We start from the raw sequence: 25,559 nt of genomic DNA, 5'->3' as shown, positions 1-25,559 counted from the left end.
GAGAATGTTCAATGTTTGCACCTCGTAAAATAATGCAAAAAAACGAAATATAAAAATATTTAAAACATATGATAAACATGCTCTAATTAAACAAACGTACGTCGTGTATTGAAGACATGTGCCGCAATTAATTTGACACGCTAAAAGTTCAAGTCCATTTCTTGTTCAAGAGAGAATAAATCACATGATTCCGTGTTAATTTTTTATTTCTAATTAATAACTCAACATGTGCTGACTGATTCCTTTTCCACCTATATTCGCAATTGTGTAACGTTGCCACGTTATAAAAAGACAAAGATAAGACTCCAAACAGGTCTTACCTCGAAACAATATAAAATAAAATATCTCAAAGTATTGAGAAGGCAAAAGTTCAAATCCAACTGTCCACAATAATAAAAATAAACACATGGGTACCACACCTTCACAACTCTTTTGGCTGTTAGGCTTTACCTATCACCAAGGACTTTTAGTTCGTGGCCAATATCCCTTGGGATTTGCCCTTATTTTTAATTTATCAAGATATTACGCCTATTCAGTGATGTATATAAAGCCTAACACAGGTTACAAGTTGAAGCCTCTGAAATTCGGGTTGCTCCTTCTGCTTATAAACGCAAATTCAACTCGAGCGGCACTGAGATTGGGTTTTCTGATCTGGAATTTCCCAACTGAGATTGGGTTTTCTGATCTGGAATTTCCCAACTCTGCCCAGACTGACAATTCGTGCAGAATATAGATTATTAACCAGCGGGAATTCACCCTTCAGCTTTACAAGCGATCGGCGACTCAGGGGATTTAGCTTGAAAGGCAGAATTGTGAGAATGAAGCTTCATAACCGGATCGGAAAGTATGAGTTAGGACGGATTCTCGGAGAGGGGAATTTCGCCAAAGTTAAGTACGCCATTGATGTGGAAACAAGGAAAAGCTATGCCGTCAAAATTTTGGACAAGGACACAGTTTTCCACTACAACATCGCCGACCAGGTAATAATTATGATTTTCCACTCAGTCTCGCACCATCTTTGTAATAAGCATCTCATTGTGAGTGGATTAGAATTCTTCCATCAAATACTACAGTTAGCTCCGGCCTACTATTTCTTGCCAATTTGGCCACTGATTTGGCGGCCATTTTCACTTTTGCAGATCAAGCGTGAAATATGCAGTATGAAGCTCATCAAGCATCCGAATGTTGTGAGATTATACGAGGTACGTCGCTGTTTCGGATTGCAAAACTTTTATTGACAGAGGCATATTTTGGAAGCAGGTCTGTTTATATAAATACTACTGGTTTGGCTCTGGGACAGGTTTTGGCGAGTAAGAAGAAAATATATATTGTTCTTGAATTTGTCAAGGGAGGTGAATTGATGGACAAAATTGTAAGTATGATCTTCAATGGTGTGTAACTGCCTTACTGTAATTGTTTGCAATTTTTGCTGTAATATGGTTCACAACAATCTTTTTCCTATAATGCAGTTGTATAATGACAAGCTGGACGAAAGCGAAGTGAGAAAGTATTTTCAGCAGCTTATTGATGCCGTAGGATATTGTCACAGCAGGGGTGTTTATCACAGAGATTTGAAGGTATATATTTGCACTGAAAGCTACGATATAATTGAAGTCCAAAGATTCTTAGTACTACCCGTTCTTTTTGAAATAAACATTAATTGTTGAAATTAAATGATCAGCCGCAGAACCTTCTGCTGGATGCAAAAGGAAATGTGAAGATATCTGACTTCGGCCTCAGCGCGCTTCCAGAGCAATTTAGGGTATGTCTCCAATTATGTTTGACAGTGATTTTGATGCAATAACAGGGTATTTGCTTATATCGTTTGTGATAATGTCCTTTCAGGCAGACGGGTTGTTGCATACCACTTGTGGGAGCCCCAGTTACGTGGCACCCGAGGTAACAACTTATCCCCGTGTTTGTAGTACTAATATGGAGTTCGTCCATGGAAAAAAAACAATACTAATATGGAGTTACTCAGAGTTGCAATGGATGAAAATCAGTACAAGTTTTCGTTGATTTGATTCAATGGAAAAATTATCTTGTATGGTGAATTTGATTCAAGGATTTGGGTTGAGTTTGTGCAGGTGATTGCTAACAAAGGATACGATGGTGCTACTGCTGATGTTTGGTCTTGTGGGGTCATTCTATTTCTTCTCTTGACTGGCTGCCTGCCCTTTGAAGAGGAAAATCTTGTTGTCATGTATCAGAAGGTAATTAATTAAACGAAATACAAAATCACAATTAGTTTAGAGTATTTTATTAGATTATGAAAAATTCCTTTCATTGTGTACACTAGATCTGCAAAAGCGATTTCCAGTGTCCAAAATGGCTATCTGCAGGCGCTCGCAAATTGCTCAAACGAATACTTGATTCCAATCCGAAGACAGTAAGTGAAAAATCATTAGCTGGAGTTCTGATTTAATTGAAATTAATTTGATTATAAATTTCAGAAATATTTTGAAATTTGATAGATAAAAGTGAAGTATAAAAACTAAATTAATAGTTGACTTTGATCTGGTAAAATACTTTGAAAATCTACCAGCCAATGTTATTTTTAAAATACTACTCAAACGCTCATTATGGTTAATATTTGTGCTGTGCTGATTGATATACAGCGCATAACTATAGGTGAAATAATGAAAGATGAGTGGTTTAAGCAAGGCTATTCCCCAGCGAAAGTTGTGGAGGAGGACACTTGCTTCGATGATGTGGCTGTTGCATTTACAAAGTCGCAGGTATTATGGTTTTTATTTTGTAGGGGAGCAACTTTTTCAATAAAGTTTGTTATGTGATCACGCTCACACACCTTTCATGTGAAATATTTACACGCTGGCATGCCATAAAATACTGGCAGATCAGATTCTAGTCGAAACACGTGGTTTTCCAGAACCTTGATTTGTTCATTTTCCACGTAGATTATTGTATACAAATGGAACATTGATTTTGACCATGGAAAATTGGGTGGATAGTCGTAAGCATGTAAATTATTCAACTTGTCACTGGCTTCCACCTTGTCACATCTCAACATGTTGATCAGAATTTTTGAGAGGTAGAATGTGACAGATCCCGCGTTAACTTCATTATGGAAATCAACAATAATTTTCAAGAGACCATATCTGATCTTTCTCATTAGATCAGATCTGATGGAAAATAGCAAAACTATAATTTCGTCTTCCCCGTGAGGGTTGGTGGCCTCTCCTATTCCTTGAGCAATGGGCTGTCTTATTCTATGTGGGGTCTTTTCTTTTAAACCATTGCCTGTCTAAATCTTTGTTGGGTATTTATCTTTTAGTTCAACAATTGGCTTGTCTCGTCTCAATGTTTCTGGGGTCTTCCTTACAATGAATTTGAGTGCTGAACATGTAATATTCATGAATAATGGACAGGAACACATGGTGAGGGAGGAAACGGGGCCGGTTCTCATGAACGCTTTTCAGTTAATAGCAATGTCACGGAGCCTGGACCTCTCCGGTTTATTTGAAGAAGAGGTATCCTTTTTTCTGTGTCTACTTTTCATTCACCAAAAAGGCTGCAACTGAACTTGCTTGTCATTTAAACTTTATAGTGGAATGTTAGTTGATAGAAAGGTGAATGTGAATGTGAATGGATGACACAGGATGCCACCGAAAGGAAGACGAGATTCACATCCATGTTCCCGGCCCAGGAGATTATACACAAAATCCAAGAAACGGTCGAAACCATGGGGTTTCAGGTCAAGAGCAAGAATAGCAAGGTTTACAACTAAACATCTATATAATAGTTTTTCAGCTAAATTTAATGGATGGTAGATTTTGAAAATATTTTGATATCATACCTAAGAAATTAAGATTGATATTAAAAAGGTGTGGCTGTTGTTACAGCGAAAATTAGTACATCTGAATCCTAAATGTGAATCTTAAATCGAAAATGAGAAATGCACATTTTTGTTTTTATCTTTTATGTTAATCAAATTGTAAAATATTTCTAAATTTAAAATTGAGATTAAAAAAATGTGGCTGCTGTTACAGCTAAAATTAGTACATGCGGATCCTAAATCGAAAGGGAGAAATGGACATCTTTGTGTGACAACGGAGGTGAGTGAGTTTTGGTTGATTGAACCCAAGGTCGTTGGGGAGATGATTGATTAAATAAATAACCAGGAAAATGCATGATTATGATGCATTGTTGATGTTGTTGGCTTTAGGTGTTCAAGGTCACAGCCTGTTTGCACATGGTAGAGATCAGAAAATACTCCGGAAACATAACACAGTACAGAGAGGTATTGAATATATCTAGCATTAATGTGTTATATTGAGTTAAAAGCAAGCAATATGGATTGATGCTCACGGATTTATATATATATATATATATATATATATATATATATATTTTGGTTATGTACAGTTGTGCAGAAAGTTATCAAGTGATCTTGGCTTCCAGCCTGAAGTGTGGAGGGAGAGTGGCATTCCTGGTTGTAAAGTTGTGTAAGAATTAAGGTGTCATGAAGATAAAAAAGTGGTGTTCGAACTCGATTCCGAGTGAGGTTTTCATGGTGAAACACTGGTAATATGTTGTTTGGATACAATTTCTTTTTTATCACAATTATCATGCTTACTTTGATTTGAATAAATTACTTTTCCTATATAAACATAATTTATAAAATGATATGTGTGATATCGTAAACATACTCTAATATTTTTCTCTCTCTGTTTGCAGGAATTAGTTTTTAATATTCTTACTTTTATACATCTGAGATGGCGTATGAAACGACCTATGATCTTCCACAAAGAGGAAGCAACTACTTACTTAGCATTAGAGCATCTATCCTGGGAGTGAAAATTTATTATTGTTTTGTGGAAGCAACCACTTACTTAGCATTAGAGCATCTATTTTGGGAGTAAAAAATTATTATGGTGGTGTGGTACGTGGTGAAGTGCACATTGCTCTTCCATATCATCGATAGGAGTGCAAAACGAGCTGCAAGAACCCAACATTGCTGATAAATCCTTGTATTATCCTCGTTCAAGTAATTGAGGTGGGATTTTTGGTTTACAATGATGAGCCTTATGGACTTTATCGTCCAATTTGTAACATTTGTACAGTCATGTAACATGTTATCACAATAAATGCACCATCGTAATCTTCATAATTTAAGAGGGTGAAGCAAAAAGAAGACACGGTTGAGCATTTCCTCCGCATAATAAGAGGAAAGCAATGAATCTTAATATATGGATTAATCTTCATAATGTATTAGGGTGAAGTAAAAGGAACACATGTTTGAGCATTTTCTCACATAATAAGATAAAAGTGGTGAATCTCAATGTATGGATTAATTTTTATAAGGTATGAGGCTGAACTAAAAGAAACACATGGTTTCTTAATGAATTACAATGTATGGATGTCAATCCATGGTTAAGTAAGATTAAGATCTAATTGGAATTTGAGATGAAACACATGGTTTATTAATCAATCACAACGTATGGATGTGAACCCATGGTTACTTAAGATCAAGATCTAGTTGGAATTTGAGAGGAAGGGGAATTTTAAGTTAGAAAAATTTCAACCAAGAACAAATTTGTTTATATAGTTTATTCATAATAATTAATATAATATCATGTCATAATGACAACATGGATTCAGTAAGTATCTCTATAATTTTATTTTATAATCATTTTTATCTTTTAATGATTAAATCACAAAGTCACATTACATTAACCATGTCACATCACATGAGATTTCACTTACACCTTATTTGCTATTCCCTCATTAATACCTTTAAAATTCTAATTTCCATAGATTTATTAGTCACTATTATTTCTTAATCCTATTTTTTATGATTGTGACAAAAGATTTTCAACAACCAAAAACCATCCATTTGAGCATGGTGAAGTTCATCAATTTTTTGTGCAATGTGACAATTTGTCCATGACTCTTTATCCCTCTCTTCCTATATAGTTAAAAATAATTAATATTATTTTGTATTAATGGAGAAAATGGTTACATTGTTGTAACGTTCTCCCTAGTTTAGGATTAGTTCCTAAAGTTTAGAGGTTTGGGTGCAACTTCCTAATTCCTAGTATTGTATTTAATGATGTAATCTTTCATTGATGAATAATAGAGTGTACGAGAGTGATCTCTCTGTTTTGGTGAGTGTAGTCTCCAGGTGCAGGCCACACCTGAGAGCTACATCTCTTTCTTTTCAATTTTGTTCACATTTTATCTTGGTATCAGAGCTCAGATTGGGTGAGCTTGATCTTTTGTCACCTTGTGGCTGAAGTGCCTTTGTAGCTAGCTTGCTTGTGTGGTAGAATTGCCTGTGTGGCTTGAAGTGCCTTTGTGGCCGCGTGTACACAAGAGCTCTGTGCTCAATTGAGCAGGTGGACTGCAGAACACCTGGCTTGGACTCAGATATTTTTTTTCTTGAGAAGAAAGGATATTGGCACGTTTTTTGCGCTGACAGAAGCGCCAGGAGGGGAATTAGCGCGGATTTTTTGGGATTAATCGCGCCAGAGCGCCAGAACATCCAATTGGCGCGGAATTTTACGGATTAATCGCGCCAGCAAAAATACTCTAACCGATTTTTAATTGGCGCGGATTTTTCGCTCGGGAAAGCGCCAACACAAAGGGGATTTTTCGCTCGGGAAAACGCTGATTGAGGACGCGCCAATCTTCCTTCAAGGGGATCTGCGGGAAGCCTCAACTTCGTTTGGCGGTTTGCAAGGGGTGCAGATCAGCGAAGTTGCAGATCTATCCGGGAGAGGCAGATCGGATCAATTTTGATCAGATCAATTCTTCGGCTGTATTGGAAACGCCGAATTTTCTCGTTGGAGCGGGATTGCCAGACACTGTAGATCGGTGGCAGAGGTGACAGATCGATCTGACAGGTATTGTTTTTTTTTGTTGTTGGGTAGATTCAGAATGAGTAATACGATGGAATCTTACCTTAACGAGTCTGGTAAACTCAATGGATCTAACTTCACAAATTGGAAGTTTAAGATCCAAACCTTGCTCGAGGGTGCGAATGCTTGGTCCATAGTTACAGGCGATGAGCAGAAGCCGAACGAAGGGCCACAGGAGCAAGATTGGGAAAAACGAGAGAACAAGGCCAAAGTCTTGTTGAAGATGTATGTGAAGGACAATGTTATTGCGCACATCAGAGACTGTAAAACTTTCGCGGACATCTGCACGAAAATCAAAAGTCTGTATGAGACCCAGAATACAAGCCGAGTCTTGGCACTTAAAAGCAAGCTATTTTCAATGAGGATGGACGAAAGGGAGACTGCTACTGCATTTGTTGCGCGAATTAAAGATGTGAAAGACGGATTGGGGGCCATCGGAGTGGCGATGTCTGATGAAGATCTTGTTGCAATCACAATGAACGGGATGCGTGATGATTTTCAAACGTTCATCATTGGAGTGTCGGCAAGGGAGAAAGCGCCCACATTTGATGATCTCACTGGGATCTTGCAGCAAGAGGAGGAGTGGCGGCAGAACTTGAACCCCCAGAGTGATGATCTTGCGCTGATGGCGAAATGACGATCATCCAAAGGAAAGCAGTCACAGCAGCAATCAAAGCAGAAAAGAGGAACATCACATAAGAATCTGCATTCTCATAAAGGTATGCTTGCAAATCATTCTGAAAAGAAATGTTATTATTGTGGAAAGAAGGGTCACATACAGAGTGAATGTTATAAGAAACAGGCTGATGATGCAAAAAGGAGGCAGGCAAATGCAAAGCACAGAGGATACTTTGTTGAAGAAGAAGACTTCAGTCATGAATTTCGACTGTTCACAGTTGACTGTGCCCTTTTAGCATCTAATGAAGATGACATTTGGTATGTCGATTCCGGAGCATCCTCTCACATGACAGGTAAAAAGGAATTTTTTGATAGTCTTGAAGAAAGTATAAATGGATCAAAAATATATCTAGGAGATGATAGTGGATACGAGATTAAAGGTCATGGGGTGATTTCAGTTAAGTTACCAGATGGAAAAATTAGTCACCTTACAAATGTTTTATATGTACCTGGAATTAAGAAAAATCTGATATCTGTATCCATGATGGCTGATCAAGATATGCAAGTTGAGTTCTTCAAGGCTCATTGTGTGATAAAGGATTGCAGGAATGAAATAGTTGCAACAGGCATGCGAGTTGGAAGCCTATACAGACTGGATGCAAAAAGTATACCAAAGCAAGCCATGGTTGCAGGAGGATCGACAGCCGAACAACTCTGGCATCAGAGGTTCGGTCATTTGAATTTGCAGGACCTCATGTTATTGCAGAAGAAAGGTATGGTCGAGGGACTCCCTATCTTTCATAATATTCAGTTAAACTGTGATGGTTGTGCCTTAGGAAAAATACATAGAGAACAGTTTCCTGTGCATGATAGGAGGAAGGAAACATACATTTTAGAACTAGTGCACACTGATGTATGTGGACCTATGCAGACAAGGTCGCTAGGAGGAGCATACTATTTTTTGTTATTTACTAATGACTGCACTAGATATTCATGGGTTTATTATTTGAACAAGAAAAGTCAGACTTTCCAGTGCTTTATAGAATTTAAAACCTTGGTGGAAAAATAGTTTGGTAAGAGTATAAAAATTCTCCGATCTGATCAAGGGGGAGAATACAAGCTAAAGGAATTCATGAAATTCTGCAAATCTCAAGGGATTGTTCAGCAGTATACAGTGCCACACACATCACAACAGAATGGAGTTGCAGAGCGTAAAAACAGAACCTTGGTGGAGTGCGCAAGGAGTATGCTACAAGGTAAGGGTCTGTCTAATAGTTTTTGGGCAGAGGCTATCAACACTGATGTATATTTGAAGAACAGAAGTCCTACCAGGTATCTTGGCTTCAAAACCCCTTTTGAAGCTCTATATGGATTTAAACCAGCAGTAAACCATCTAAGAGTATTTGGGTCAAAAGCATTTGCCCATATACCCAAAGCTGATAGGAAGAAATTAGACCCTAAAGCAGTTAAATGCATCTTTGTTGGTTATGGCACAGAATTTAAAGCATATAAATTATTCAATCCTGAGTCTCGTAAGACATTTGCAAGCAGGGATGTAGTGTTTCATGAACAGGTACAGGAAGGGAAAGATGACGTTGGTGATGATTGGAACATTCCATTGTTGTTGGAGGAAAGCGGCGAGGATGAAAGAGAGTAGGAGCAAAAAGAAGAGCAAAAAGAAGAACAACAAGAAGGTGATAATGCAAGCCCAGTTATAGCAGAAGAAAACAAATTTGAGGTAAGTCCCCTACCAAGGAGGTCAGGTAGGAAGACTCAATTACCATTAAAATTGAGAAACTATGCTTTGATGTCAAAGGTTTTGAACATTGTAGAACCCTCTAATTACAAAGAAGCTAGTCAATTTAAGAAATGGAGAGCTGCAATGAATAAAGAGATGGAATCAATTTTTAGAAATGATACTTGGGATTTAGTTGAGCTGCCTAAGAATAAAACACCCATAGGATGTAAATGGTTGTTTAAACAAAAAATGAATGCAGACGGAAGTATAGATAAGTTAAAAGCTAGGTTGGTTGCAAAAGGATATTCACAGCAGGAAGGTATAGATTTTGATGATACTTTTGCACCTGTGGAAAAGTTAAATACAATCAGAATGCTTATTGCTTTAGCTACTAAATGTAATTGGGAATTACACCAGCTTGATGTTAAATCTGCATTTTTAAATGGTGATTTAAAAGAGGAAATTTACTTAGTACAACCAGAAGGATTTGTAAAGCAGGGGCAGGAACATCTTGTTTGCAGATTGAAAAAGGCTTTATATGGTTTAAAGTAAGCACCTAGGTCTTGGTACGAAAAGGTTGATTCTTTCTTTGTAGAGCATGGTTTCCATAGAAGTTTAAATGACCCAAATTTGTATACCAAGTACAATAATCAAGGGCAGATTATTTTGATTTCTTTGTATGTGGATGACATGATTATAACAGGAAATGTAGATGATTTAATCAGAGGAATCAAAAGGCTTATGGCACAAGTTTTTGAGATGAAAGATCTTGGAAGCCTTCACTATTGTCTGGGATTAGAAGTATGCAGAGATACTGGGCAAACTTTTCTTACCCAAGGGAAGTATGCCAAAAATTTGTTGGAAAAGTTTGGTATGGATTAGTGTAGATCAGCAGCGACACCTTTGTAGCAGAATCTGAAATTGAGCAGTGATGATGGCACTAAGGAGGTTGATGCCAAAATGTATAGACAGTTGGTTGGCAGCTTGATATATCTTACAACAACCAGACTTGACTTGGCATACTCTGTTAGTGTGTTGAGCCAATTCATGTCGAAACCGCTTGAAAGTCACTGGGTAGCAGCAAAGAGCGTGTTGAGGTATCTTTGTGGTACTGTTAATTATGGTATTCTATACACTGATGTATCTGATGTTACTGTAGCAGGTTTTTCAGACTCAGACTGGCCAGGTAACCTGGATGATCGGAGGTCCATCACAGGTTATGCATTTAACATAGGTTCTGGGGTCATAGCTTGGAGCAGCAAGAAGCAGAGTACTGTAGCCTTGTCTTCATGTGAAGCTGAGTATCAAGCATTGTGTGCAGCAACGTGTGAAACGATCTGGTTGAGAAGGCTTCTCAAAGATGCAGGAAAAGAACAGAATAATCCCACTTCCATCAAAAGCGACAACTAGAGCACCATTAAATTAGCATACAATCCAGTGTTTCACAAAAACACCTAACATATAGACACTCAGTTTCATTTTGTTAGAGAGAAAATACAGTCAAAAGAAATTGTTGTTGAACATTGTAAAACTTGTGACAATGTGGCTGATATTTTCACAAAGCCTCTTGCACGAGTGAAATTTGAATTGTTTAGAAAGATGCTAGGAGTCCAGGAGAACCCTTTCTCCATTAAGGGGGGGAGTTAAAAATAATTAATATCATTTTGTATTAATGGAGAAAATGGTTACATTGTTGTAACGTTCTTCCTAGTTTAGGATTAGTTCCTAAAGTTTAGGGGTTTGGGTGCAACTTCCTAATTCCTAGTATTGTATTTAATGATGTAGTTGATGAATAATAGAGTGTACGAGAGTGATCTCTCTGTTTTGGTGAGTGTAGTCTCCAGGTGCAGGCCACACCTGAGAGCTACATCTCTTTCTTTTCAATTCTGTTCACATTTTATCTTATACTAGGTCATTAATGGCCAAGATGGTGAACACAACCATGTCAATAAGCTTATTTAAGGCCTACAAAGTTTTCATTTGGGTTGCTGGCCTAAGCAAGAGGATCCTTCCCGTGGTATATATAACCGCATAAATTTAGACACTCAAATTGAACTACCAAAATTCCATATCAATACCCATGATTAGGATGAATTTGGGAACCATGTTTTGCACTAATGAGCATAAGAAGAGGAGAGACATTTGGAAACTATGTTGTCTCCTAGAAGAGTGAATTATTAGGAATGATAGAGAGTAATTTTTTTTAGCAAAAATTGAATTACAACCAATTTATCATTATCGTTCACCTCAAAATTTCTTGAAGGATTATAATAATTATTTGATGAAATACTTCCTCATCTCTTGCATAGTTTTCCTCGTGATTATCACCAAATCACTGGTGAACCACCTTGCAAATGAAACCACCTTTCCCTCCTATAATGGATCTATAGATGAAATGAATGACACTAGAAGAGTGGAGAAAAGCCTCATCAAACTCAAGAGGTTTCCACTCGTGCAGTCTCTATTCATCAAACATTTAATAACGCTTAGCTAGTCACTCAGTAGAATTTTCTAGATTAGGAAACATTTCCAACTTTAGGGTGCATAAGATGTTTTTTTCTTAGTTTAGTCCTATTATAGGAGTTTTCATTGTTGATAAGTCTTTTCTTTCCATACAAATTTAACAATTTCTTAAATTTGAAAATCCTTACATTCACCTATCCATATGTCAATTTTTTATCCATGTGCTCATGAATTTCATTTTATTATTTTATTTTAAAATATCACTTTTCCTCACACATGACAAGTTTCCTTAAGTTTCTCTTAGTTGTGCTTTCATCCCCTTTCATTTTTTACATTTCCATGTTTATTATTCTCTTTTACTTGAGTTAACTATCCAAATGTCAAATCATGTCTTTAACCTCCCCTTCTTTACTTCTAAATTCAAAATTTGGTTGAGATTCCATTTCTATGCCTCCTCCTGAGATGTTAGTTTGAAAATATTATTCCTAATTAATAATTAGTTTATATTAGTTTTATGCACACCCAACGATTAATTGACAGCTTAGTTTACTTGTATAATTTATTTCTACTTAGAGGGATGCCTTTCATATGGTTTATATGTTTACATTGCAACATAGAGGGGGGTTTTAAGACAAGATTTGAGACAATTTTGGATAAATTGTCTTAACTTGAGACAAAAAAGAAACTTGTGTATTGTCTTTAAGCGAGTGTCTCACATTATTGTCTTAAAAAATTGTCTCTATAATGACAATATATAACACAAGCATTATTGTCTCTTATGAGTCAATTTCATTTTTGTCTCTCTAAAAATAACAGTTGGTATTAAATACATTGTCTTTATAGAGTTAATGTGCCTTTAATTCTAGCTATTGTCTCTCTAGAGACAAAAAAATAATTATGTTTAAATACAATACAATATCACTTTTGTCTCTTTAGAGACAATATAAGACAACGAATTGAGAAAATATCTCACCATTGTAGTAAATAAATATAAAAAATATTTAATTAAAGGTGAACTACAATAACTATAATATCCTTGATTAATTCATGTTAGGGCATTGTTGTAGCGACTACAAACACCCTCCAAAATTTTTCCTTCGTCTTGTTTTGGAGCCTCCCTCCACAAAATCTTAGTAGCCATCTTGTACTGCTCAAGTACTTGTGTTTCTTTTGATTTTATCTTTCACTTAACAACTTGTGCTCACTTACTCATTCTGTCGACTAACCACAAGCTGACTCGACACTTGGTTCACATCCGGTCTTTGTGTTGTTTGAGAAAACTATGCAATCTTAGAGGGTAGCTGCCTTACACTGAGGAATTGCGCAGAGTAGCCCAAAAACTGCCCTGCACTCAGAAATTGCACAGAGCAAGCAGCGAACCTTGCTCTAGAAAATTGCGCAGAGCAAGCCAACCATCCTTGCTCTGGAAAATTGCGCAGAACTTGTGAGACAGCCAAGGCCACTCAACCTAGAAACAACACAAAAACATCCCTCAGTTGTTGTTTGTTGCATGTGTCGGTAGGTTTCTCGGTTCCCTCCAGAACAACACAATTCTTCCTTGCATGCATGGTAGGTTTTCCCGAAAAATCAAAAATAAAAAAAAATGAAAAAGCATCCCTAGATTTTAGGAATCTATTTTTAGAACTATGAGTTACATGCAAAGTTGTTTTTAAAAACTTCCCACCAAGTGTTTCTTTTTCCTAGATTTGTGGCATGCGCATCATAAACCCTAAATCTAGCAAATCTATTTAATGGACGCCAGAGAGCTCATTCTTCGCATTCGATCTTGAAGCTTTAGCATTCTGAGGCATCTAGGAACCTTCGACACAATCGACACATCTTTTCCAGGTAAGTTTTGCTTTTCATGTCTTTTGTTGCTTTTCCTGTCGCTTTTGATTTCTTGGCTTGCGTGATTATTGTTTTCCTTGTTTTATTGAACAACCACTCATGTTTCAATGTATTTTAACTTGTAGAAGTGTTGTTTCAAGTTTTCAATTGCATTTCCTTAATGTTGCATGCATGACCCTATTTTTGCATTAACAGTCATCGTTGCAGTGACTCTCTTCATGAGATTCGTTGCTTTTCCATTTAATTGTTTTTTGCACTTTCTTGGATTGCATGCATGTCTATTCACTCATATCTACAACATCATTGCACACTCATTCATTCCTTCTCATTTTCATTTCCCTTGGGCAGATCTGGGCTACCTTGGCCTAGATCTTGATTCTCTCGTGTAATGTTCCAAAATTAAATGAGCATTAATATGCAAAATAAAATCGATTTGTGACACTAGAAATAAAAACAATCAGCAAATGCTTATTAAAATTCTAGAAGTGAGAACCAGCTGAGCCATTTTATTAATGAAATGAAGCAAGTACAATAATATGGAGAAATGCACTTGGGCTTTCCTCAAGGGAAAGCTTGATAGGACCCAGGTGATAAAACAATAATCCGGAAGTTGGAAATGACTATTCCTCTAATGCTTTGCGTTGTCCCTAGAAACTAGAGTTCTCATTGGAAAGGAATTGCAAGAAACCCTGTCTCTGGTGCTCTGAAAATGCTAAAAATTATATCTGGGATCCTTGTTAAAAACCGAGAAAGGGTTTGGGCTGAATCCAACCTCCCAAATTCAGCCTCCAATATGCCTCACGCAATCCCTAACAATTCTACATTATTTTCTGCAAATATACAGCTAAAAACCCCACCTCCAGTGCTCATAAAATTATGAAACATTATATCTGAGATCCTTGTCGAAAACCCAGAAAAATTAAAAAATAGTTTGGTTGTATTTTGAACTTTCAAAATCAACCTCCAATATGCCCCATGCCCTCCAAGGTGCTCTAGAAAATGGTCTACAATAAACCCCAACTAAATACTCCTCCAATCTCATGAAAATTCAACAATCAATTCTCCAAATATTTTTGTTAACCTCCATGGTAAATTTCAGCCTCAAAGACTAAAACTCTACCCTCCATGTGAGCACCCAGTGTTACCTCTATGTTGGCCCTAGAGGTGCGAAAATCACCCTGCAAAATAGCACACTCCTCCAGCTCCACAACTTCTCACAAATGCCAACAATCCTCCTATGCTTCCTCTCCAAAACATCCTTCACCCAAACTCCTATGCAAGAAGCCACAAGCAAACTCGGCCTTCTCTTTGTTGTTTCCTCCAGTAATACGCATCACCTGGAGATAGATGCAATCGTTGGGAATCACACTAAGATCCTCCCCTTGAAGAAATGAAAGAAAACCTTGCTAGGGTGGCACTCGAAGTCTCCCGAAGAAAGGGTGAGCTCTTCGCTTGAAGAACTTGTGCTGAACAAAAAGTGACTCGGCAAAGCAGCTGGAGCGACTAAAGAAAAACCAATATTACCAAAAACGATGAATGAATGAGACGAGGAGAGCTTCCTTCCTTATATAGATTTCGTGGAGCACCTTTCCCTCCAATTTTTCCTCCATCGGGGGCCCTCACTTAACCACCTTCGTGCAAAGCGAACTAGGGAGTGGGTAAATTAACTACAACACAAATAAATTTTCCTAAATCTAATCTCCTAATAAAATTGAATGGGTTCCACTAGCTCCAAAATTGTCCCCATAATACAAAAAATAATCTTGCTCCAAAATGATTTAGGAATGTAAATGACAGTCCTCCCCTTCCAAACATTTCTTGTCCCCAAGAAACTTCAGTGCTATATGCTCAAGTATGTGCTCGCCTTCCCAAGTAGCATCCTCTTCTAGAAAGCTCCTCCAATACGCCAAAAATTGCTTGTTGTCAAGCAGCGCCTGAGCAAATGCCCTCTTTAACTTTGGACACCCACTATCACTGCAAACTTCACTAAGGTTCCAAATGTGCCATTGGATTGTCCTTGATCGTTTTACTATCCTATAGTGAAGGAGTCCCTCGATACCAGGATCCCAAGCCAACTTGATCAACGTGAAACACCTCTTTCTCCACTCACTATCCTTCTAGATAGGGGTGTTATAACCCCTCTTTCTGTAGCCAAAATGTAGAGCATCCTCATGATGTGAAACTCCATCCAAATCCTCATGAAGTTGCCCTACCAAATAGTCCACCCCATGCACTTTGATTGTGGGCACCTGAAGATATAACTCAATCCCCATGCGAATGAAGCCTCTCATGTATGAGATCCTCCTACAATATTCTTTTTGGCCATCTTGCCATGCTGATGAAATCTCCCATGCCATTAATGAATGATGGAAACCAAATGGAAGATCTAGATTACCCTCCCCTGTAGAAACCTTCTCACCTCTACGGATAGTTGAACTGCTTAACCGTGTTATGCTAGAATCCCCTACTTGTCGCAGAAGGAACCTATCATGCTGACATTGTGACACTTTGGTAATCATTGACTTCCTAGCAATGTCATACCAGAACCTCCTCTACCATAACTCTTGGTCATAATCTATGCGATGATGGAGGTTGGTCCAATCTCACCAAAGCGACTCAATAGTGTTAACACCTATCACTCCATGACTAGCCCCAATCCTGAGAATCAATCTACTTGTCATCTCGAGCATGCTCACTAAGGAGTGGAGTATCCCACCAATCCATTGGATCCATGGATCCCATAACCATAATATAGTTCCATAACCCCCACTCCTCTGTTCCTACCACTGTGATATGCTTCTATTTTTTGGGACCCATGTGTGCCCTGTCTCTACCTCATGTAGGTATCCAATAGGTAGCCACCGAGCATCAAGAACTTGTGCCGCGAATATCTAGCTTCCTTGTGCCTCCCAAATCACACAATGAGATTTGTTATCCCATCTCCTGATGATGTGCCTAGGTACTGCAGGAAGCCTAGGCATCATCCTGCCAACAAGTACTATTGTCCTATTCAACTCATGGTCACCTAACGCCTCGAGCTGTCGAGCTGAAAAAACACCATGTAACTCATTATTGGTCACCTTCCCAAGTGTGAGCCTAGGAGTGGAACATATGCTACCTCGACAATCAACCATGCCATTCTAAAGTCTGCATTCGTCAACTCGTGCACCTACCAAGTGCCTCAACTGGAGAGTCTAATCCCGACTCATGACACGAGGTGTCTCATCCAACTACTTAGGAGGATCCTCCCAAGCCCCATTTCCTAAATGGAGAGTGTCAAGAGGAAACAAAGAAACACTCTACAACTGTAAACAACACCAAAGGAGGATGGGTATGATCATGAGTCCACCGGAATGCTTAAGAGTAATCCTATGGACAACCCCCTCTCTATCTCAGATCTTCTGATAACCCCCTTGAAGCCCTATCTCCACTAAACATGGTATCCCTAGATGCTCAAAAATGTCCTCATCGATCCTAGGTGGGTTGCATCCAATGGTACAGGTAGTGTCCCTGTTCATAAGTCTCTTGAGAGGCAACGCTCCAAGCACCCGTTGCACCACATCATCTGCCACTGCATACCCCCCAGTATCATAGCACTCCTCGACATGCCATTATATGCTGCAACTTGTCCCAATACACCATTGGGTACTCCCAACTACAACTATACCATCTTGTACCATCCTGTGTCCCACTTGTGTCATTGGGCCTGTCACTCCCTGCATGTACTCAATGCAATCTGAGGTATTCCCACTCCACAATGCAGTCCAACATACTACGGCACACCCCCCATACATCTCCATGCCTATCCACAGACCACTACTCCACCCTAGATGCTCCTACCCATCCCTGGATATGATGGCCTAAAGCTGTGTCCATATGCATTGGCCCGCACCCGACTTATATCATCACCTCCACTCTCACATCACCATGCTTTTCGATGAGAGGATCTTCCCTCCAAATCCTCCTTGAGGGACCCAAGAAGTGAATCTCCTTAGGTACCAGTAGTGATTCCACCACTGCTCTACCCCCCCATGTCCTTTGTTCCCCACACCAATGTGAAGAACACCCAACTCCATACAAGGCACTATCCAGTGACTTGCCAATGCCACCTCCTCCAAAAAACTCATGCCAAATTATTTTGGACATCCTGTGGTCCCATGCACAACCATCATACCAAAATGACCTAGGGAGTTTTTCCATAAACTAGCTGGCCACTGGTGCTAACTGAGACTACCCTAGCAAATGTTTGTGCTCAACTGCAAGGCAAACTACACCACGATCATGGTCAACGAACATATCTAGGGAATGATAGGTAGTCCCACCTGGATCCAAATTCTAGTATGGGTTTACATTATCCCTAATGCCTGAAAGCTCCTACGGAGCTTCATGCCGGTCCACTACCATCTCCATAGCCCACTCCACCAGGAGCCAACTCAGAATCTCTCGCCATCCAACCCCAAGAGAGGGATTGAAAGTACGAACTCCCATACATAGGACAAGCCCTACATCCTGTGAATGTTGCACCCTGTGTCACTCATGATGCCTCATCTCATCAGCCTGGTCAACACATAAAATATGTTGAGGTGGCTCTGCCCCTCCCTCTCTAAGGTGCAAAGGTAAACTACTGACGCTACAAGCCCCATCTATGTATGTCTAAAGAGGTCTGCTCTAGTGCTCTAATGTATGTATGGGGTATCTACTTCAGGCTATGTTATGAGTCTTGGATTAGGAGTTGTCTCCTAGATCTCACACAAAAAATCAATTCCAACATATTCCACAACTGAGGAAAAATATGTCACAGCAGCTGAAGAAAAAAAGAAAATTGTTTGCCTCAGGAAAATTATGAAAGATTTGTAGGTAAAACAAGTGCATTCAACTCCACTCATGATTGAAAACACTTCTGAAATATAGTTGGCCAAGAACTCAAAGTTCTATGATCGAACAAAACACATCAATACAAAATACCATTTGATTCGACATCATGTTGAGGCCAAGATAATCCATCTACGCCATTGCCAAAAATGAGCAAATTGCAAACATCTTCACCAAAGTGCTTGGAAGAGAAAATTTCAAAAGATTCATAATGATGCTTGTACTCACCAACGTCCCTTCATATTAAGGGGGGGATGTTGACACGCAATCTTTGGGATTAGGAAATTTACGTAAACAATGTAAATAGAAAAGAAATGGATTAGGAATATGAAGAGACACTCAGAGCTGAAGGCCAAGAGGCTCTCCCTCCATGTATATATCCATGAGAAATATTAATACAAAAGCATAAATTGCAATGTGGAGTTATCTCCTAACCTGACAATATAGTGAGTGGGTGTCCCCTCTTGTTATAGTCCCCAAGAAAAATGGAAAGTGGAGGATTTATGTTGATTATAGGGAACTCAATAAGGCTACAAAGAAGGATTTTTTCCCTCTTCCTTTCATTGATCAAATCTTATATGGCCTTGCAGGGAAGAAATTATTTTCCTTTTTTTTATGGCCAAAACTGACCTCATCAACATTTGGGAAGGCCATCTAGTTAGAGTCCAAAATCATACTCTTATTCATTTAAATGATGGCTTGGACTAGTTCTATTGTGTCCAGTTACTGCCTCTCTCTGTGTGATGACCTCTGATATTCTAATACTCACCAACCCAGAAGAGAGATATTGAATCTACCTCCTTACTACATGCTTGCAAGAAATTGATCCTTAAGTTGAATTGAGGGCTCAACCAAGCCACATTGAAGTTTGACCCTATATAAGAGGACTTCTAAAATGAAATAGTTAAATCTAAATGCAAATCTACTCTCAGATGCAAATGAAAAAAAAATAAATCTATCTTGATGTGGAAGATGTAGATCTAGTCCCAACCAAGAGACGAATCACACCAATCCTCAACTCAAGAGGAACCATTATCTCTTCAAGTCTGTTCCATATCTTATCTCGAGGGACAATGTCGAAATATTTTCTAACATCAACAAAACAATAGAAGAGGTAATTTTTACTATTGCAACACTCGTCGACAATGATCATAAAAGTGATAATATGTTCGATAATCGAGTGATGATTCCTAAAACTAGCTTGCCTTTTAGCTCTTTTACCATGACTTTTAGGGTAGCAACTAATATTATTTTCTAAAATGAGCCCATATAGTTGGGCTAAAATGTGGCTAATCATAATGGTCATGTAGTTAGAGGGAACATTTTTGTCCCCACTTTTAAAGATAGGCACAATAAGGCTTCGCATCCAAAGCTTAGGGAAGCCATAATTTATTGCCAAATTAAGAAGCTTGTGGATATGAGGGATTGGGATATACCTTCCCATTTTCAATATTTTAGTTTGATATCCTTCAATATCTTTAGCTTTCCCATTAGCAATCTTCATAATCACAAGCTCCACATCTCAGTAAAGAAAAGATATCCTATTTTATAGGAGTGTTTAAGGTGATGCCCATGATGTCTAGTGAGTCATACAACGTCTTAAGATAGATGTCCTAATTCTCTAAGGGGATTGAATGATTATCTTTGTTTTATGAATAAGCACATTCTGCCAAAACTTTCTGGGTGCAGCTTTAGAATGCCGAAGAAGATGCTCTTGTATCTTATTAATATAGGACAACTTCTTCCTTTTGATAAGATATTTGTATATACTTATATTTCCAAGATTTACAATATTGTTAGGAGCATCTCTAATCACTTTCCTGAAAATTTTATAATCTAGTATCATACCAAGGGTTGGAAGTTTTGTTAATCTTTTTATACGACACCTCAGTAGAGAATTTGTTAATGGTAGTGGAAAGGGTAGTAGTAAAATTGTAATAGATTTTAACAAAGTTATTATTATAAGTTAGGAAGCCTAAATCACTCTTTAAATCCTCTAGGAAAAGGTTTATATTACTCTTACCAAAATAAGTGTACAATTGACTCTCATAGTTCTCTTGCATGTTCTGGGTAGGCATGCCAAGATTGAGAGTTAAGGAATGAGGCCAATGGTCGGACTCAGGCTCGCGATCATTAAGAAGCTCAAAGATTGCAATACAATTGAGAAATGGGTGTTAAATATCACATAATCCACAACACTATTACCTAGCCCGAGGATACAAGTCATCTCATCAGAGTTAGGCCACTTGTTAATTCCATTACAAATTATCAAGTCTTGGGAGCTACAAATATTGAGAAGATTAGAACCAAACATGTGAGCATCACCCGATGCAATGAGTGCTAAGTGAACTATTCAAAAATCATGAGAAATTAGTCAGTTACGACTACCTCTCATGGAAATGGTCATACGTTTGAATGACTTACTTAACGCAGTTGAATCCCAAAAATGATAACCAAACATGTTATTGGTTATTTATGTATAGTTTCTTTTGAATCTAATAGCTAAGTCACCATCTTCATCAAGTCATAAGGGGTCAAGTCTAGAGTTGTTACTTAATATAGTAGCTTGGTTAGTAGCAGTTATGGCATTGAAGTCCCCAAGCAAAAGGATGTTACCTTCTTTCCTTAGGTTGTGGATGTCTTGTTCTAAGGTATTGAAAGGGTAGTTCTTATTCAAGGTGTTTTTCTTATTGGAGGTAGAGTTGATAGGAGTGAAAAAATAGTTTGTAAGAGAAATGCTATTGGTGGTAGAATCAGAGATCTCCATCCAAATGTTCTAATTGAAGGGGTTGATTTTATGAAGTCGAATGTGAGAAGAAACAATGTTCTTTATATAATAAGTTATACCACCAAAACCAATATGATAGGATTACCTATTTCAAGCTGAAAAAGGAATGAATTTGTCAAGGTGAGGAACCTAGATTCATCATGCTCCCAAGTTTCAACTAAGGAAATAAGATCAATATCACCTAGGATCCAAGTTAAAATAGGACCTTTACACCATGGAAAACCATGACAGTTCTAGAAGAGGATCAAGAGTGATCTTAATCTCTATTTATCACTCGTATTTTGGACTCTATCTCTAATAATAGCTTTCCTCTTCCTAATGATTGCCCATTTTCCTTCTTTTCTTGCCTCCTAGACCTTTTGGACCACTTTCCTAGGTTTATCTTGGTTGGAATAAGATATTCATTTATAGATATTCTTTATCCTTTTAGTCTCGGGGACTATAAAGTGTTAGAAACCTAATCTCTATGGGTTGGTGTGGAATGTGAACAACCACCAGAGTCCAAGAGATGTTGGAAGTTCAATCCAACAATCATGTATAATGTATTATAAATGAACATCTTGTGAATAGTAAAGACAATCTAATGCTTCTCATTTACATTAGCTATTAACATTCCATGTATACTTAAAATGGTATCAGACCTGGATGGTCAGACTTGGCCCTCTATAACTTAGATTTTCCATTCTAAAACATTTGTCAGCTATATTTGAGTTGGATTCTCTCCTTACAACTTGTCATCTCTGTCCATTCTCCAGAAATAGAAAAAAATGAGCGTTCTCCCTCATATTCGGATCTGTCACCAGTCTCTGCACCCCATTATAACCAGTTAGTGAGCAGAGCAATGGTTATTTCTCATATTCTGAGTCGCATACCTAAACAATCCACTGGAATTGTGCATTCTTTTTTGAAGTCATCAAGGGTACTCTCTATTTCGCTTCCGTGTGTCGAGCACACTATGCCTTCAACATATACACACTCCCTCTCCAATCTCTGCAATTCTCTGCCAATTTGGAGGACACCCTTGACTTCACTTCCATGGGTTTTGAGAGAAGGTTATGCACGAATAATTACCCAACGTCCTAGTTGTTGCCATTGTTTTTGTTGTGGTTATGGGCACTCGGATCTTCTTGCCACTCCGTCGCTTTTGAGGTGCGATCGGTGGTGACACTAAATATCTTGCTACGATTCTAGCCAAAGGTGTAGAGTGCATCATATCTTCTAATGCCTTCCATCCTCTGTCCGTGTGCACTTGGTGCATTGAAGACTCTGATGCATTGAATTGTTGCCATGAAGGTTGTAACTAGTCTTGGTTTATTTTGAGAAGGACGACGCTCAATTGCAGTAAGGAAGTCATTTATTCTCTGCGTTGAGTACTAATGTTGAGCAGTTTATTTTCTACTTTCTGTGTGTTGAATGGGTTGTTACCAAGAATACCGTATGAGAACTTATCCTAATAGGAGTTGAACTACTGTGGGAGCTAAGCTCGCTCAAGGAATCTGATATGCTCACAAGAGGCATCCTTGACAGTCAAGAAATCATGTAAGTCGAGCTAACCGAGTCCTCTCTCATATTTCGCTCCCGATTTGACTGTTCCCGTCTTCCATTCCAAATGTTTCCTCTCCTCCAACGCTCCACTCCTCGCAGTCTTGTTGCGGTGTCTCACCTCACTTGCTGGTTTATATAGTTCCTCCCTAAGTGTTAATACCTCCACCCTCTTCACTCTCCCACAACATACCTATCTACACCCTGGTGTAAGAACGTTGTAATTGGCATACGTGTTGGTCTTCCGCTCAGTCGCGCTCGTGGTATCAGTGGTATATGTTGAGAAGTGGAAGTAGTGGTGAACACGTTGTTGCATTGACCATGTTGTGGTACGTATTGGTGGTATGAATCGTGTTGAGTGATATTACATTGAGAAATATAACTCCACATTTATATGTCTCTTCTGTTGATTGCTATAAATTGTGGTCATAATACGTAAATCCGCTAGCTAATACTCCCTCTCCCACTAGTCAATAATATACTCAGACCATGTAATCATCTAAACAAGTTGCAATCTTACAAAAATCAGTTGGACACCAGTCCACAACAGTCACCTCCCCTCGATGTCCCTTCTTGCATATCAACCTTCCATATGAAGACATTTTCATCACTTGATCCACTCATTATATGAGTCCCACTAGGACTAAAAAAAAGGTCTTTATGTTAGTGAGATATTAACAATTAATTGACTTTACATGTGAGAAATTTCCATGCAGTAAAGATTTGCAGTTTCCTTGAAGATTTAGTCTCCATAAATGATCTCTTATGTAGGTTCATGAGTCAGTGTCAAATTCGGTATCAAATTCTTCTTTTGCGACTTTTATTGCAACGATTTTTTTTTGGAGCTGACATAACTGAAACTTGAAATTGGTATATGTTGGAGGGCCTTGCCAAGCACTTGAGACATATTTATATTTAAAACAGTGATTAGGTGTTATTTTCTATATTTTAGACCTTTAATTTTTGTTGAGACAATGGCGAAAATTGATAATCTGTTAGTTATTAAGTACTCTAATGTTGTCCAATGTTCATATCACAGTCCAAATTAGTAAATAAACTCTCTCAAAAATTCGAAATTATCTACAAGATGCACAAGAAAAGATGGATTTTTTGCAGCTTGAATCCCTACTACAGTAATAGGAGCTACAATAATGTAGTCATGATTCTGAACTTTTTTTGTTTCGAATAATCCCATTTTTGAGTCAAAGTTGACTGTAATCAGCAACCATAAATTGTTTAGATCACTGAGCCTAGTACAAGAGCAGATTTGAATGTAGAAGTAGAAATTCAACATACACTTCCCAAGCCAATCATCAAACCTTGGAAAAGCTTGTCCATAACAAGCACTGAACATGTCTTGGATAGGATAAAGAGGTTTCCTTTCACATTCCAGATTACTCAAAGCCCATCCAGTTTCAGAGTGTTGGATTTCCTTAAGAAAATTTATTTTCAATTCCACATTATGTTCCTCTTCCACAGCAGAAACAACAAAATGTTAAATGCCAACATTGTGATCGAGTTGGCCATATGAAAGATCACTATTTTTATCTTCATCCTTGCAAGCATTGTGGTCAGCATATTCATTTTTCAAACAGATGCTTCAAAAACAAACCTCCTACAAGAACAAGGATTCATCTTGGATGGATCGCTTCTTGGCAATGGGCTTCAACAGCCAAGAAGATATTTCACTCATACAACAGGATGTGTTCTCGAATATTGAAAAGTCTTGCAATTGAAATCTCTTCATCTTCTCACCTTGTATCTGATAGGGGGGTAAGTGATGGCCATCTACAAGCTTCAAAGCCACATCAAGCGATCCTGAGCCACAACTTGCCATACCAGATTCAGAGTTGTAGCCAGAGACAAAGATGCCCCTGAGCATGCTTCGGTTGATGATCAGTCTTAAACCATCTATGCGGGGTTGAGACATCTCTTCAAAGAATTAGGGACACTTCCTCTAGCAGAAGGCTTTAGCTTCTTGCCAATTTTGTAAGAGTTCCAGGAATTGCATTAAGCATTCCAGAGTTGGTCGCCATCCTTAAACCATCACAGGTTGAGACCTCCCTTTTCAGGTTGAGGTTCTCCCTTTTTATGTGGGGCGAGACCTCCCTTTCAAGGTTGAAGGTTTCCCTCTTCAAAACATTAGGAACACTTCCTCTAGCAGAAGACCTCCACTTCATGCCAAATTTGGAAGAGTTTTGGGAACTGCACTAAGCGTTCCAATGTTGGTGGTCATCCTTAAACCACCCCCCTTATACCAACATTTCAAAGAGCACATTCAGCTTAGTGCTTCCATGCATTTTTGCACATTTTGTATTACAACTCTCTTCTTGGACTCATACATACCCCTTCAGATTAAGGGGAGAATGTTGGACACTTAATCCTCTATGGGTTGGTGTGGAATGTGAACAGCCACCAGAGTCCAAGAGACGTTGGAAGATGAATCCAAGAGTCATGTACAATGTATTATAAATGAACATCTTGTGAATAGTAAAGGAAATCTAATGCTTATCATTTACATTAGTTGTTTACATTCCATGTATACTTAACATAAAGATTCATGATCCTTTTAGGCATGGCGATTTCCTAACTATACATAATTTATGGTCATTACAACTTAGCTTACCTTAACCCAGATTAGTCTATGTTTATTCTCAAGTATCTTTCCCACTCTTGTTGTTTATGCTCATGCATCCTTCTCACTCTTGTTGTTTATGTGAGATAAGTTGTTTATATTTAAGATTTTGTTTTCAATTGTTCTTTTACTATTTCAAATGTTCAATTAGTTTATTATTTTCCTCTTTTATGA

At 38.2% G+C, this 25,559-nt stretch overlaps 1 protein-coding gene across 2 annotated transcripts; it reads left to right on the top strand.

Annotated features, from left to right (window-relative positions):
- Window positions 1-556: 556 nt before the first annotated feature.
- Window positions 557-4,514, top strand: LOC149146858 (CBL-interacting serine/threonine-protein kinase 26-like). Of its 2 annotated transcripts, XM_089437921.1 has the most exons (14): window positions 558-980; window positions 1,140-1,202; window positions 1,301-1,372; window positions 1,470-1,577; window positions 1,682-1,762; window positions 1,846-1,899; window positions 2,088-2,213; window positions 2,300-2,389; window positions 2,619-2,738; window positions 3,390-3,491; window positions 3,620-3,736; window positions 4,011-4,076; window positions 4,187-4,261; window positions 4,387-4,514. In XM_089437921.1, the coding sequence occupies exons 1-14, from the start codon at window positions 819-821 to the stop codon at window positions 4,468-4,470; spliced, it is 1,320 nt and encodes a 439-aa protein (XP_089294047.1). In that variant the 5' UTR covers window positions 558-818; the 3' UTR covers window positions 4,471-4,514. The 2 variants fall into 2 exon arrangements, with proteins under 2 accessions (XP_089294048.1, XP_089294047.1); XM_089437922.1 differs by lacking the exon at window positions 2,300-2,389 and having other exon boundaries at window positions 557-980.
- The last annotated feature ends 21,045 nt before the right edge of the window (window positions 4,515-25,559 follow it).

Source organism: Pinus tabuliformis, chromosome 9, assembly GCF_031772625.1.
Source record: "Pinus tabuliformis cultivar Carrire ecotype Pingquan chromosome 9, CPIR1, whole genome shotgun sequence".
NCBI lineage: Eukaryota > Viridiplantae > Streptophyta > Pinopsida > Pinales > Pinaceae > Pinus > Pinus tabuliformis.
The sequence above is the reverse complement of the archived record's forward strand: the minus strand, read 5'-3'. Positions and strand labels throughout refer to the sequence as shown.

What these genes read in the sequence shown, in the direction of transcription:
- LOC149146858 (XM_089437921.1), top strand. Translation starts at nt 819, where the DNA reads ATGAAGCTTCATAACCGGATCGGAAAGTATGAGTTAGGACGGATTCTC. An exon ending in TTGATTCCAATCCGAAGACA is followed by an intron (nt 2,390 to 2,618) that starts GTAAGTGAAAAA and finishes ATTGATATACAG; the next exon opens with CGCATAACTATAGGTGAAAT. An exon ending in TCAAGAGCAAGAATAGCAAG is followed by an intron (nt 3,737 to 4,010) that starts GTTTACAACTAA and finishes CTGCTGTTACAG; the next exon opens with CTAAAATTAGTACATGCGGA.